Source organism: Paramisgurnus dabryanus, chromosome 7 (genome assembly GCF_030506205.2).
Source record: "Paramisgurnus dabryanus chromosome 7, PD_genome_1.1, whole genome shotgun sequence".
NCBI classification, from domain to species: Eukaryota; Metazoa; Chordata; class Actinopteri; order Cypriniformes; family Cobitidae; genus Paramisgurnus; species Paramisgurnus dabryanus.
The window spans coordinates 21,599,772-21,614,251 of record NC_133343.1 but is presented as its reverse complement, the minus strand read 5'-3'; the positions used below and the strand labels follow the sequence as shown (position 1 = coordinate 21,614,251).

Here is a 14,480-nt window from a genome sequence, read left to right as displayed (position 1 = left end):
TCCTTTGGTGTGTAAGTGTGTATTGGTAGCAAAAGTAATAATTTCCAACGTGAATCTCTACAACAAACACACGGATTGTAAGCAACAGTTTACTTCCTGGGCATGTTGAAGTAGACAAGACTGACATTATCATAATTCCTCCCACTTGGACTCACATCCTGTAAGTTAACTCCTGTTAGCATTGCATTGTGAGCGAATCTTTCAAACCTGGTAAGGAGCGTCACATTTCCATCTGACGTCAAAGGTATTCAGGCCAATCACTATATATTAGCTGGCCAATCAGGGACAGAGCTCTTTTCAGATCGATGAGTTTTGTACAAAAAAACCTGATTTTTAATCACAACTTTCATGTGTCTCAGTCTTTTACATTGCTGTTTTGTTGGGGTAACTTTGTCACTTCTGAGGTTTGCTTTAAAACCTTTTTACACCTGGTCATTTCTTGTATTTCAAGCTATTTCATGCATTCTGACTTAAGCTGCTGAAAGTTTTTTTACAAACAAGATTCATACATAACGATCTTGCTTCATTTTTTATGGACAATTTTTAGTGCAGGAAGTACAATGGAAGTCCTTATATGGGCACTTTAACTGGAATAGCGCAAGCGACCTGCTCCACCTGCATTACCCCTCGAGGGGGTCGGGTTAATGTGGAAAGAATCTGTACAGCTGATCTGTCTTTTATAAATCTGATAAAACTAAAGACTCTTTGAATGTATGAAGGATGCAATACTACTCTATAGGTACTCATGATTAACATGAGAGAAAAACCAGCGTGCACTGTAAAAAGTGAAACATTGGATTAACCTAATAAAATTGAAGTAACCATTCACAATAAAGATTTTACATTGATCTAATGTTTAGAAACCATTCAGTTCAAACTAATTTTTTGCATTTCATGCAAACTCTTTTCTGAATTTGGGGTAAATCAAAAATTTAAATTGGCTTAAATTAAAAAAAAGGTTTTTTAAAAGACTTGATCTAAATTCAGTTTCCTTCAATCTGAAATATGTATTCATTCCAATATAAAAGGCTTCACAATTGACATAATCTAAATTTTTTAAATTATCTCAATATATAAATACATGTTTAAATGAGTCAGATCAAACGTTCTTTTAAATATTTATTAAATCCCAAGAAAATCACTGTTTTTACAGACTTTTTTGGCAAAACAAACGTTTTACAAATACAGCATTCTGAGACAGTTCAAGTAATCAGTTCATTTCAAGTTCAATTTCATATATAGCATATTAAAATGTGAATATATCAAATAAGAACAAATAAGAAACCATGGGTATGTCAGTCCAAATAACATTGATACAGCAGCTGCGGTTGAGGGCATGTTACTGAGGACTTTTGCTCCAATTCTTCATCACTTGGCATATCCTGGCGAGACAATAAATAACCCTAATGAGTAAATAAATGAGTACACCACCCTCACATTCATTTCCGCCTTCGCAAATGTAAAACATAAAGCATATAAAATCCACGTTCATATCGGCATTGAGCGCCCGGAGCATTTAGCCTAAACTCCGAGCGGCAAAATCAGTGTAACATTACACGTCACATATTGAGGTGATTCATTTAACGTTAATTGTCGGCAGAGAAATGCAATATACTCAAGCCTTAGTCATGAAAACAACTTTTTTACAACATTCAGAGCGAGAAAATATTTTTTCCTTTCATAATATCAGTCTATATAACGTTAATATTATCACTATTACATAATGCTAGGTCACGCTAGCCTGTAAACCTGGCTATAGGTAAAACGGTGACAGTCACCTTATGAAAACTGAACTACCTTATAAAAATTATAGTGTGAGTATAAAGGGAAAGGATAACGCAGACGTGCAATTTTGGTTAATTCCCCCTTACCTGAAAAACGGGTCCTGTTCGCGTTGTTCAGCAGATAACCGTCAACTGCTTTCGGTCTCTCCCTGAAGAACTCTCTCGAGTTTTCATCTGCGCATGCGCAAACCGTGCTTAATCTAATAAAAGCAGTTTGATCGAATGTATAATTTGAATTACATTGTTATGTTATAAATTATATTGTATCAATCTAATAAAAGTAGTTTGATCAAATGTATAATTTGAATTTCATTGTTATGTTTTAATTTATATTGTATCAATCTAATAAAAGTCGTTTGATCGAATGTATAATTTGAATTTCATTGTTATGTTATAATTTATATTCTATCAATCTAATAAAAGTCGTTTGATCGAATTTATAATTTGAATTTCAATTGTTATGTTATAATTTATATTGTATCAATCTAATAAAATAGATTGAAAGACACATACAAATTACAAAATTTAATTTTACTTAACAATCTAATAAGCTTAGGCTATTGGAATGAAAAAAATTACATCAAACGAAAAACAGCCATGTTTTACTTTTTACAGTGTGTATAATGTGACCTTTAATTTAAAGTTTTGGACAAGTAAACAATTTCACAGAGCACCTTTAAAACCCATTGCCATTTTTGGCAACTTCTTGTATTTAAGCCAGTGATGCTTTCTGTGTGTGTGTGTGTGTGTGTGTGTAGGAGTGTTCAACCTCAGTGTTGATGCTGTGCTGTATGTGTGGGCTGGGGTTGGACATAATGGCCGAGGCAATAGATTGTGTAGTTGAAGCTCTTGTATTGGGTGTAGATTGATGTTGAAGGCAATTGCTGTAGGGCTTTAGATGGGCTCTCGAAACATTTTGTAGTAAAGCTCTCATGTCTTCTAATACAGATTAGTGACCCTTTTACTTATTACACCAACTTTAAATACATAACCTCAGATTGACTATATAGAATTGAGAGTACATGAGTACGATTAGCATATACTGTAGTATTGACACAAATATTTGACTGTATGCACACAGCACTGAGGATGTAATATTGAGTAATACTAAAATAACAAAACAATAAATTAAGGACCTAAAATAAAATTCTGTTATCAATTACTAACCTTATTTTTCAATGAATGTGAATGGCGACTCTCAGGGGAATTCGTACATTTATGCAGGTAGTTTATGGCCTTGATCTTACATTGTGTTACACAGACATTTTGGGGTGAACTTTCCCTTTTAATTAATTTAAAAGTGACAATTACCATTTGAAAGTTTTACCATTCTTAACCACATACATCAAATAAACAATTAATTTCTTCTTGTTTTTGCACCAAAATTTCTTGAAACAAAATAATGTGAGAATTATGTTGTGTGTGTGTGTTGGTGTGTGTGAGAGAGAGAGAGCATCAGAGAGTATGTTTGGGGGCAGTCTTTCTGCTCTGGCCTCATGCCCTGGCAATTATCTCAATGATTTCCTCCTCTTTTCAATTCTCTCCATTTCCACACGGCCGTCCCCTCCATTAAAGGAGCAATTTACCAGAGTGCTGTGACACAGGAGCCAGGAGTAAGAGAGGGAGATAGCGAGAGAGAGTGTGTGTTAGTGTTGGTGTGTTTGGAAAGGTGAGGATGAGATTAGAAAAGAGTGTTGAAGGTGGGATGGTGAAACACACAGGAAGCTGAAGGAGAGACGGAGCGAATAGCTGCATTGTTGCCCTCACTCAGAGATGTGTGGAGTGATACGATATGCAGTAAAAAGTCTCTTACAGGTGTCATGTCATGATTTAAGAAATCACTGAATTTTAAATTGTGACGAAATTGATTATTTCCTCTCCAATCTAGAAAAAGACAATTGATTAAGCATATACAGCCATCATTGCATTTTCAGTTTCCTGAATTTTTTTGCATATGACCACATTTTAGCAATGTCTTTGGAGTTTGCTTGCCTGGTCATGGTATTTGTAAAATGTGGGATAGATCATCAATATTTGTATTGTAGATGGGGTACCATACTGGACTTGACAACAACAAACCCGCCAAAGGTTTTTACCCTGAGGTCTTGAAGGCGCAGTAGCAAAAAACTTCCTCCCTGACTTATGTTATCATTGGACCAAAGAGAAAAAAAATATATAACTGTTTTAGCCTTAATTACTAAAATAAAACAATCATGTTGATTAGATTTTGGCCGATAGTTGGTGTTTAAGTGTTACTTTCATTGCTTTCCTGTTGTTCAGTTTTGCTTTTGCTTTTTTCAAATTCAGAATCCTCCTGCAGAATCGACTGAGGACCACATCAGAAAGACATTGGAGGGGGCGGAGCATGAGATGGATAGGCGGAGCACTATACAGAGTCTCAGCCAATAAGCTCTCTCGCACTCATACTGTCTGCACGCCTAACAGTAAACCAGGTAACCTTTTGACAAAAATAATTGCCTGTTTATACATATGTATATAAAAAAAATTCTGATTTAAGGTTATACATTGCAAAAAATGGCTGTTTTACTTCGTATTTTTGTCTTGTTTTCAGTAGAAATATTTAAAAAATGTTGATGTATTTTCTTGATGAGCAAAATGACCTAAGAAAATAAGTCTAGTTTTTGACAAAAATATACAATTTAAGTGAATTTGTGCTTAAAACAAGCAAAATTATCTCCCAATGGGGTGAGAAAATTTAGCTTCAAGTGTTTATGAAAAAAGAAATCTTATTTCAAGATTTTTTTCACCCCATTGGCAGATATTTTTGCTTGTTTTAAGCCCAAATTCACTTAAATTGTGTATTTTTGTCTAAAAACTAGACTTCTCATCAAGAAAAAGCATCTTAATATAAGAATTTTTAGATATTTCTACTGAAAACAAGACAAACATACTAAGTAAGAAAGTCATTTTTTGCAGTGTAATCAGTCCTTCCAGAAAATAGTTTTTTTTTTGTGTGATTGTTGTGGGCAAAAATCCTTGATCTTGCTGCATGTTTTCTCAAAAAGTGCGATTATGTGGGATATTTATGCAATTTTATGCAATGAAACTGTGGGAACTTGAAAAAACTGCGGGAACTTGCAAAAGCTGTTTGCAGCATTTGCAGCTTTTCAATGAAGTTCACGTCACTTCATAACGTTTCCATGGCAACAGTGGACATGGCTGCGTTTGTGTGAGGTAAATGCAAAATTTTTCAACTTTCTGCTAAGATATATGTGACTTTTACAAGGAAAATGCGGGGATTATGAAATCATGCAAGCCCGCATATTTTGCGCACGGAAATCTGCAAATTATGCTGCGAAAGTGCTGCGTATTTAAAAAATAAATATATGGACTTTGGCTGATTATGTGTTGAATCATGCGATTGCATAATCGCGTTTTTCTAGAGGGACTGTCTAATATGATATACGAAAATGTTTATAAATGTGGATGTGTGTTGCATTTTATATGTGAAATTCATTTTTTTATTTGTTTGTTTTTACATAAATATATGCTAATTTGGTATTGCAGCTGTTTTTGGGGATCAATTTACTCTATGTTGGTTTTGTATGGGAACGCTGTACAGATTTTCAACGCATACTGTGGTGTAAGAGTAGAGGGTGCCGTGGGTCACCTTCTGAAATAATATAGCTGCCATCCGTCACAGGTCACAGGTTGAGACGGAGACACAGAAACTGTAAATGGCCCAGATTAAAACTTAAAGCCTATGGCGGAATTGGAATTAAAGATCAGATCCAGCCCTGTGATGAGAGTTTTAAATTTACACAAAACGCACATACACACTATCCACTTATAATCTCCCAACTGCAACAGTACTCTTAACGCGCACAGGTCTGGTATAACTACCATAAACAGACTCACTCTGGTTTTAACATAGATTTCACAGTTTTAACTGACATGACCAGCAGCCAGGCATTTTTTTTACATGCACCCAGATCCCCTTTTGCCCTCATTGCCCTTTAACTCAATTCTTTCTCATTTTAAACGCAATTCTTTCTCATGTTCCCATTTGGCTACGGTTGACGGACTCTAACTTATAAATAGACAGCTTGATATATGTCATAGTTGTACTGATTGGCCTGCTGAACGGGATGACCTGTGTTTACATGTTATTAGACTTGCTTGTATAAATAAGTAAGCTTGTGTGCAAGCCTGAATGAGGCCATAGGTAAAACAAGCATCATCCTATAACTATGTTTTTTTACAAAGGTTTAATTTGTATAGTTAATTTGTGTGTTTCCATAATGCCACAAACACAGATAACGTAATAATAATAACATGTAGTGGTGGTTCCTGGACAGGGATTAGCTTAAGCCAGGACTAGACCTTAGTTTAATTAGAAAATATTTAATTCTGGCATGAAAAACAAAGGGCACTGATGTATTTTAAGATATGTCAGTGCAAGTTGTTTTCAGTTTGGACAGCTCTTACATTTATTTTAGTCTAGGACTAGTCTAATCCATGTCTGAGAAACCATCCCGTACTGTTATTTTACTAAATTGTTTTATCTTTGTGTTGATCTTGTATAAAGATCCCTTAATTTTCTGTCTTCCACACTACAGGAGAGTGGTACAATCCGGATGTTTCCTTAACTAGCAACATGACCAAAACATCTGCCACGCGATACATAGCCAAGTTAGTATCCTTATATATTGTAAATGCTACAGGATAACGGTATGATACATTTCACAAGATGATGGTTTATTTTCATTTCTTTTTACAGCCGTGCTGTGCAGAGGAGTTTAGCTATAATCCGACAGGCCCGTCAGAAAAAACAGAAAGCCAAGCAGTACTGCATGTACTACAACCGGTTTGGCAAATGTAATCATGGAGACGCCTGCCCCTACATCCATGACCCCGACAAAGTGGCGGTCTGCACCAGGTACTGCATATCCGCATACACCGTGGGCAATTCCATGCAAATGTCAACCTTATTATGAAAAGTGAAGTTTTTACCCAAAGTCTGATATTTCAGATGTCAATATTTGGTGGTTTAAATACCCATGCAAAGTCTTGGTTAAAGTTAGACTAGTCCACATTATTTTCCATAGTGCAAATTAGGGCTGCAACAACTCGACGGTATAATCAATAATAATTGATTATGATTATTGACATGCGTCCACTCCATTTATAATTAAAGTCAGATGCTGTTTTTTCATACAACGCGAGCTCCACGCTCAAAATCAGGCACTTTTTCTTCATACGACGCAAGGTGTGCATTTATCAGGTGCTGCTGCTTCTCACTGTATGACAATAATGCGATTAATCTAGATTAAACATTTGAATCGATTGACAGCCCTTGTTTAAATTTTAAAAGAGCCCTCCTTTCTTCTTTTGTTGAGTATTTTTTGCTTCTGCTTTGTGCCTTTTAAATCACAGAATTCCTACAGTATGGTGTCTCCCAAAAAAATCCTATACATAATGCTGGTATTACTGTCAGTCTCACAAACTTGTTGGATTAACATTATTTGGTATTAAAAAATAAAATGTTTGAAAATGTTCAAGTTGCTCTGTATATGAAAGGTTAATCAGCCTTACAGAAACTCTGTTATTGGTAGCATTCAACATGAAATTCTTATTTGTTCGACAGGTTTCTACGTGGCACCTGCAAACAGACAGATGGATCGTGTCCATTCTCTCATAAAGTAGCCAAAGAGAAGGCAAGTCCAAACTTTCATCAAAGCCTTCCTTTTCAACATTCCTTATGGTAGTAATTGAACAAGATTAACTAATGCAGCTTGAATTTGTTTACAAAGCCATAAAAGTCTTAACAGAAGTCACGATCGACTGTCCGGGGTGGTATCGGGTTACTTTCGGTGCTTGATGGCCTGTGGGGTGATAATGAAAGATGGTTTGGCAGGTTCTAAGCTTCCTCGCTCAGGTCATGATATGGTGTCTTACAGTGTCAATATCTGTGAGGTAATCCCAGTAGATTCCAGAGTTACATACTTGGAAGTTTTTGCCTGGTTGTGAGAAGACATTGCCGTCATGGAAACAGGTGGAGGCGGGATCAGCAACATGTGACCCATCATATACTAGTCTAGATTCTCCAGAAGTGAACATTACGATCTTGTTACTTACCTTCCCCTCTCAGACAGACACACACATGTGGGTCATACAGTGTCTTTTATGGCCATGATTCGTTTGCTTAAAGGCCTATTATGGGCTTTTACTTATTACACTGACTTATAATTTCAATTTATTTTAATGCAGTATTGTTTGCATTGTTGTTACATGCTAACACTTGGCATTTGCTTGTATTGAACAAGTCATTTTACTTGGTTTGTTTAAATACGGCTTGCTCAAACAGGGTGATCGGGTTTTTGTATAATGCAATAATGCCTTCTTATTTCAGGGCTACTTACTGGATAAATACTGTAAATAAATAAATGGACATGAAATATTGATTTGGGACCAAAGTGCTATGAGAAACATGCAACGGGCCAACGGTCAAATATATATAGTTTAACACTCATTATAATAAAAGCAGGGTTGGTAAATAAAGAGGTTACAAGAAAAGTGAAGGTATTCCAGGTTGAATTTTTCCTTGCAGACTTGAGGATTGGCACCTGTTTGTGTTGTTTATTTGGCACAGTAAAATCTCTCCCCTCTGACAGAGTTCACTTTCAGTAAAACACACATACTTCCCCTGCCTGCCTCACTTCTAACACTTGTTTAAAACACGAATCATTGCACCTGTGACAGTCATCACCCTATACCCTTGCAATGCACAGAGGCCAGCTGTCCGTTTGTCTTCAAGAAGCAGGGCACCCTTATTGCGGGCAGGCCCACCTGCTAGTCCCAACCCCCATTTCGCCCTAAACCCCCTCCTTTTCCATCCCACAGCCTTGGGGTTCAATTTAACCCCACACCCTGTATATGTCACCCGTGTATATGTCAAGAAGCATGGCTCGAGTTCACGCCTGCAATTGAAAACGATCCAATTCCCTCGAACATCATTCCTCCAAATAACTGAGAAACAAGACCCCCTCTGCCCCAAACCATCCCCCACACCCCTTCAATCCCTGTCATGGCAAGCGTTCATTCCCCTCCCCTGCACATAAACACATCATACGGGCGGTACAACGCCCCGCTTGGGTCAATATTTCTGTTGCAGTTAATTAAGCAGAAATGATACGACCCCCATGGAAATGAGATTCCACTTAAGAGGGCAGCGGTGCTCCCTCCCGCTCGTCGTGTGCTCAAACCCCACATGCTATTTTAAGCCAGGAGAGCTCTCGCTCACGTTCAGATTATTCATACATGCAGATTATATTCAGATGAAGTCTGTTCAAATCTCATGTATATAATTACTGTTAAGTAATATAAAAACTGATAAAAAACTTAATAGAATACAACGTAATAATGGTGCCATTTGTGCATAAATCACTTATTTTTTCCATCACTTACTTGATATCTCCGCACATCTGTTAGACAGTCAGTTAAAAGGCTGGGATGTATTGTTACAAGTCTCGTACTACCATCATTAGATTGTGTTTTTGCATTAATACCTAAAATTATTTTCCTGTTGTTTTTTTCTTTGTAGATGCCTGTGTGCTCATACTTCCTGAAGGGGATCTGTAATAACAGTAGCTGCCCCTACAGCCACGTCTATGTTTCTCGCAAAGCAGACATTTGCAAGGACTTCGTAAGAGGTTACTGTCCTCAGGGTGATAAGGTGAGACTGCTGGACAATTATATTGTAAACACAGTATATGTAAACTTTCCTTGCTTGCCTCATTTCTTAAACTTATTTAAAATTTTGCTGGTGTGTGTTTGTGTAAACGCATACTATGTATGTAAATGTATCAACTTTAAAGCTACCTTTAGCAAGCAGCCAATTCCCAAACAATTAACAAATTAAACAAAATTATTTTTTATATACCTACTGGTTTGGTAATGAAACCGAATAAACCTTTTTTTATTCTAAACTATTAGCATAAATATGCATTACTAATCTCCACTGTCACTTTTCGTTTGTGTTATAACCATATGAACATTTTGGAAAATGCTCCGTTAAGTTGCATGTTAGTAAAGAGTAGCAGTATTGAATACAGTATTTGTTGGTTACAACAAGCCAGTAATTATTTAGTCGAACGTTAGTTTTGATAAATGTCACCCAAATACATAAATTCATTTATTTAGAAAAGTTTCGGTGGGGAAATTTATTCTTTTAAAAATGAGCACCTTATATTTTCACCTTATTGTATTGTAAACACTTATATTTCCATAAAAAAAAAATCCATAAATAGTGCAGATCGTTAGAAAGAACAACTGTGACTTTTACAATAAACTTATGTCCAACAAATGTCCAACATTTTAGGCCATAATTGCCACCAAAAAGTATCGTCTGTATTCTACTTGCATTATGCTGCGTTTACACCAGACGCAGTAGAGGCGGCAAGCGCGTGTGATTTCAATGTTAAGTCAATGTGAAGACGCGTTGATGCATGTCTGGAGATCCCGCAGCGCGAATGGTGATTTTTTTTGTGCATTTTGCATTTGACGCGAATTTGTGGCTGACGCCCGAGTTGAAAAATGTGAACTTTGGTGGATTTTTGGGCCGCGTTAACCAATCAGGAGCCTGCTTGCTGCTGTTGCGGCAGCCCCGCCCAGAGTCACTCATTCAGCATGAAGGCTTGATATTGTCCGTGAGCAGTCACCCGGAGCTAAACGACACAAGTTCTTATTTCTATAGAGAAAGGAATAAAAGGACCTCGCTTGGAAGAGTGTCAGTGAGGACATTGGGCAACCTGGTAAGTTGTAAATATACATTTCACTTTTGATTCACGTGACGTTTATCGACCCGCGCCGTTTATTTTCCCCCTATAGTAAGGTGACTAAATACAAACCGGTAACTTTCACAATAAATGCACAATCAACATCAGCCATCCTGCAAACAGACAATGGCATAGCACTTGCCCCACCCACAAGAAGCGGATTTTGCCTCTGACGCGCGTCAAATGCTTGCTTTTTCTGTGCGTCTACTTCGATCTACACACGCGAATGCATTCAAACTGTTCAAGCGGCAAACTAGGTGCGGTAGGCGTGATTTTGACGCCTGAAACGCGGTTGGTGTAAACGCAGCATTAAAGTCTTATTATTTCATGTACTGTACTTTGAGTATGTACCAATTAAAAAGTCGATGAATCTGCTGTTTTTATTGTTTTATACTGTTTTCTGACATCTGCTCATGACGTTTGTGTGGTTTTTACATTCAAAAACATCAAAAGCAATAAGTAATAGGCTATTTTGTATCCTGGTTTTGATGGACAGGCCGCATTGAAGACCTGGAAGTTAAAGGTGCTCGTAGCGAATTCACAAGTTTTAGACCATAAAACATTTTTGGTTACATACAGCAAACATCTCCTCACTATCTGCTTGCTGCCTGTCCGCTGATCAAACTGTAAAAAAAACGCGATCTCTGTAGACAGCATAGGCTCCACAAACTGCAATAAAACAAAGTGACCAAACCTAGCACCAGAAATGATAACAAAGTGTTCCAGCCAATAAACGACAAGAAGTATTTGGGGGTGGGCGCTTTCATGAAAGCACGGAAGGGAGGGGGAGGGGAGGAGTTAGCTACGCTCCGTTTGTTTGAAAACAGTTCAAACATCAACAAAAAGATTCACTTATCGCCTTTAACGGCCACTACTATGATTTTATTTTGTTCAAAACGGTCCCTGATTGGCCAGCTAATCTGTACGTTGTGATTGGCCTGAATACCTCTGATGTCTGCCAGAAATGTGACCCTCCTTACCATGTTTGAAAGATTCGGTCATAATGCAATGCCAACAGGAGTTAACTTGCAGCTCCGAAGGGGGAGGAATTATGATGATGTCAGTCTTGTCTACAACACCAATCCCAGGAAGTTATTTGATTCACCCCTTCTTTAAAAACCAAAAGTTACTTTCGAAAGAGTTATAAATAAAGCTAATAAAACTGTTACCCTGATGATCTGATACTTCATCAGGGTACTTATGAAATGCGCATTTGGTTTCTTCCATGTTTGTGAGTGGCACATTGAGGGCAGTACAGGAGAGGGCCGCATGACCCACATTTACTAGTGTCCTCATATGCTCTGAAATCCAGCAAGTTCTAACCCATCCATGACCCCTGTCTTCACCCAGGCTTTCTCACACATACACACATGCTCCTGTTTTCTCCCATCACACCTGTCCTTTATACATAGTGCCAAGTGTATAAACCAGCGCATGCATTTGACAGGTGTTTACACAGTCAAATTGCATTATTTTCTTGGTCTTATCCAGTTAGAATAGTTTCTAGTTTTTGTCAACTGTTGACATCAATGCAACCTGCCATATTCTAACATGCATACAGTGATAAGATACTGACCGCTGGCTGGCTTCATGCCATGAAAATGAAGTTCATTAATACTTTAGTAATAAGAAGGCTTGGCTGTAGGCTAACTTTACTTAACTAGTAGAACATAGCTGTAGCAACACCAACAATCTTTCAAATAAAGGTGCTTATGAGGTTCTTCATAGTGATACCATAGAAGAACTGTTTTTGATGCCTCATTGGCACATAGTGGCAAAACAGACTGTGGTCACTAAGTTAATTTGTCGGTCAGATGGTCTCTTTTTGTCTTAATGGGTGGTCTTTGACCAGGTGTTGTCTGAGAAGTTGTTCAAAGTCTTTCAAATGACCTGAGTGGTGTTGTAGGATAGGTTTTAGCAGTGTTTGCCCAATTTCCGGTGGCATTTTGCTACACAGATCCCAAGCATATGAGATGATAGCAATTAATTTATTCCAGGAGGAAAGAATGATCAATTAAATTATAAACTGTTTGCATTCAGTAGCTTTATTGTCTTACACAGAATGTTTAATTGGCAATTTTTCTGATTGCAATGATTCGATCCTCCGTAGTATGTTTTGTTACTTGTCTCTCTCTCTCCATCTCTCTCTCTCTCTCTCTCTCTCTCTCTCTCTCTCTCTCTCTCTCTCTCTCTCTCTCTCTCTCTCTCTCTCTCTCTCTCTCTCTCTCTCTCTCTCACTGTCTTCTCTCTCCATTTGTTCTCCTTTGCTTTCCCTCCATCGTAACAAATGCATTCTCTCGGTGTCAGGGCTCATTTAAATATTTGGGGTGAGAATGAGAATATATAAGGAGAGAGATATTAATATTTATTCTATTAGCTGAAGTGCTTAGGTCTGTAAATTTGCACCATCCCAAAAGCACTGTCTTAGATATGATGGATAGCACACCATAATTATGGACGTGAAAAAGTGCTGATGACAGCAGTACAGGCGAGAGGCCAGCAATGGAGACGCCAGCAGAGCAAGGGTTAAACCTGTCTCATCCTCCCTCTCCTACATTTTCTAGGCTCTCTTTCTCTGTTTTCTCTGTCATGCTTCCCCCTTTGTTTGCTGGTCATCTCCCTTCACTCTTCATTTTGATCACTCTTCTCATGCCTTTATCACTACGTCACTATTCTCACTATGAGCTTTCATTATAGCGCGCATCATCACACCATACATTCTGTCGGTCTCTCCCTCTCGCTTTCTTGCTCTCTGTCTCGGTAATGTAAAATGTGCTGACTCTTTCTGCTTTGTGGCCAGTAGAAAGCTCTTCTAATAGGCCCCAGAGACTTCCCAGCCTTTCTTAAATCAAGTGGAAAATTGTTAACTTGCACTGATATAAAGATGTTCCATCTACTTTCCCTTTTTTCCCCTCACACACTTCTCATTTCCCTATTTTGCTGCTTTTATGTAAATTAAAATGTATGAGAGAGCATGGATGGCGAGGACGCAGGCTTTTGTGTTTTTTTTCCTCGGACCACAGCCGTGAACATCAAAGTTAATGAGCCTTCTCAGTACTGCAGCCACCTCCCATCAGTGGTATTTTCTACTAATTAGATATCATTCTAAATTGCCAATCAACTTATAAGTTAGGTAAGATTTATTCCGGCCATTCCTGTGATATTGTAGCTATCATTATCAACAGTCATATGAAATGATTAAAGAAAATGTCATTAGGATAACACATGTGTTAGCTTGCCGTGCACATTACATTCTTTTCAACCAATGAGATTGAAAACGGTTGAATCCCACTACTTCTAGCCATCTAAGTTCAATATACATCAAACAGTCTGTTGGCGGCAGAGACTAGACTCCAGTCAATGTTGTTGAATTATAAATGTCCAGGAGATGCCAGCATGATGTTAAGTACAGTTCAATGCTAAACAGATCCGACCCATCTTATATGCAATAGAGGCGATCACTTATACATTGTTTCTACCAACGGTATGGTACAGTACGAGTCAGGACAGCAAACCCTTGCGTTTTCACCGCCAAACAGTAACCTTAAAGGGACACTCCACCTTTTTTAAAATATGCTAATTGTCCAGCTCCCCTAAAGTTAAACATTAGATTTTTACCGTTTTGGAATCCATTTAGCTGATCTCCGGTTCTGGCGCTACCACTTTTAGCATAGCTTAGCATAATCCATTGAATCTGATTAGACCATTAGCATTGCGCAAAAAAATAAGAGTTTTAATATTTTTCCTATTTAATACTTGACTCTTCTGTAGTTACATCGTGTACTAAGACAGACAGAAAATTAAAAGTTGCGATTTTCTAGGCAGATATGGCTAGGAACTATACTCTCATTCTGGCGTAATAATCAAGGACTTTGCTGTGGTAACATGACTGCAGGAG

The 14,480-nt window shown here is 37.7% G+C and overlaps 1 protein-coding gene across 2 annotated transcripts in view; it reads left to right on the top strand.

Moving 5' to 3' along the window:
- zc3h3 (zinc finger CCCH-type containing 3) overlaps positions 1 to 14,480 on the top strand; it is a 99,202-nt gene that overhangs the window by 68,906 nt on the left and 15,816 nt on the right. For both annotated transcript variants that reach the window (XM_073815177.1, XM_065265026.2), the window contains exons 5-9: positions 4,092 to 4,237; positions 6,365 to 6,437; positions 6,526 to 6,684; positions 7,393 to 7,462; positions 9,349 to 9,480. In XM_073815177.1, coding sequence (XP_073671278.1) covers positions 4,092 to 4,237; positions 6,365 to 6,437; positions 6,526 to 6,684; positions 7,393 to 7,462; positions 9,349 to 9,480 — 580 coding nt within the window. The remainder of the gene's footprint in view (positions 1 to 4,091; positions 4,238 to 6,364; positions 6,438 to 6,525; positions 6,685 to 7,392; positions 7,463 to 9,348; positions 9,481 to 14,480) is intronic.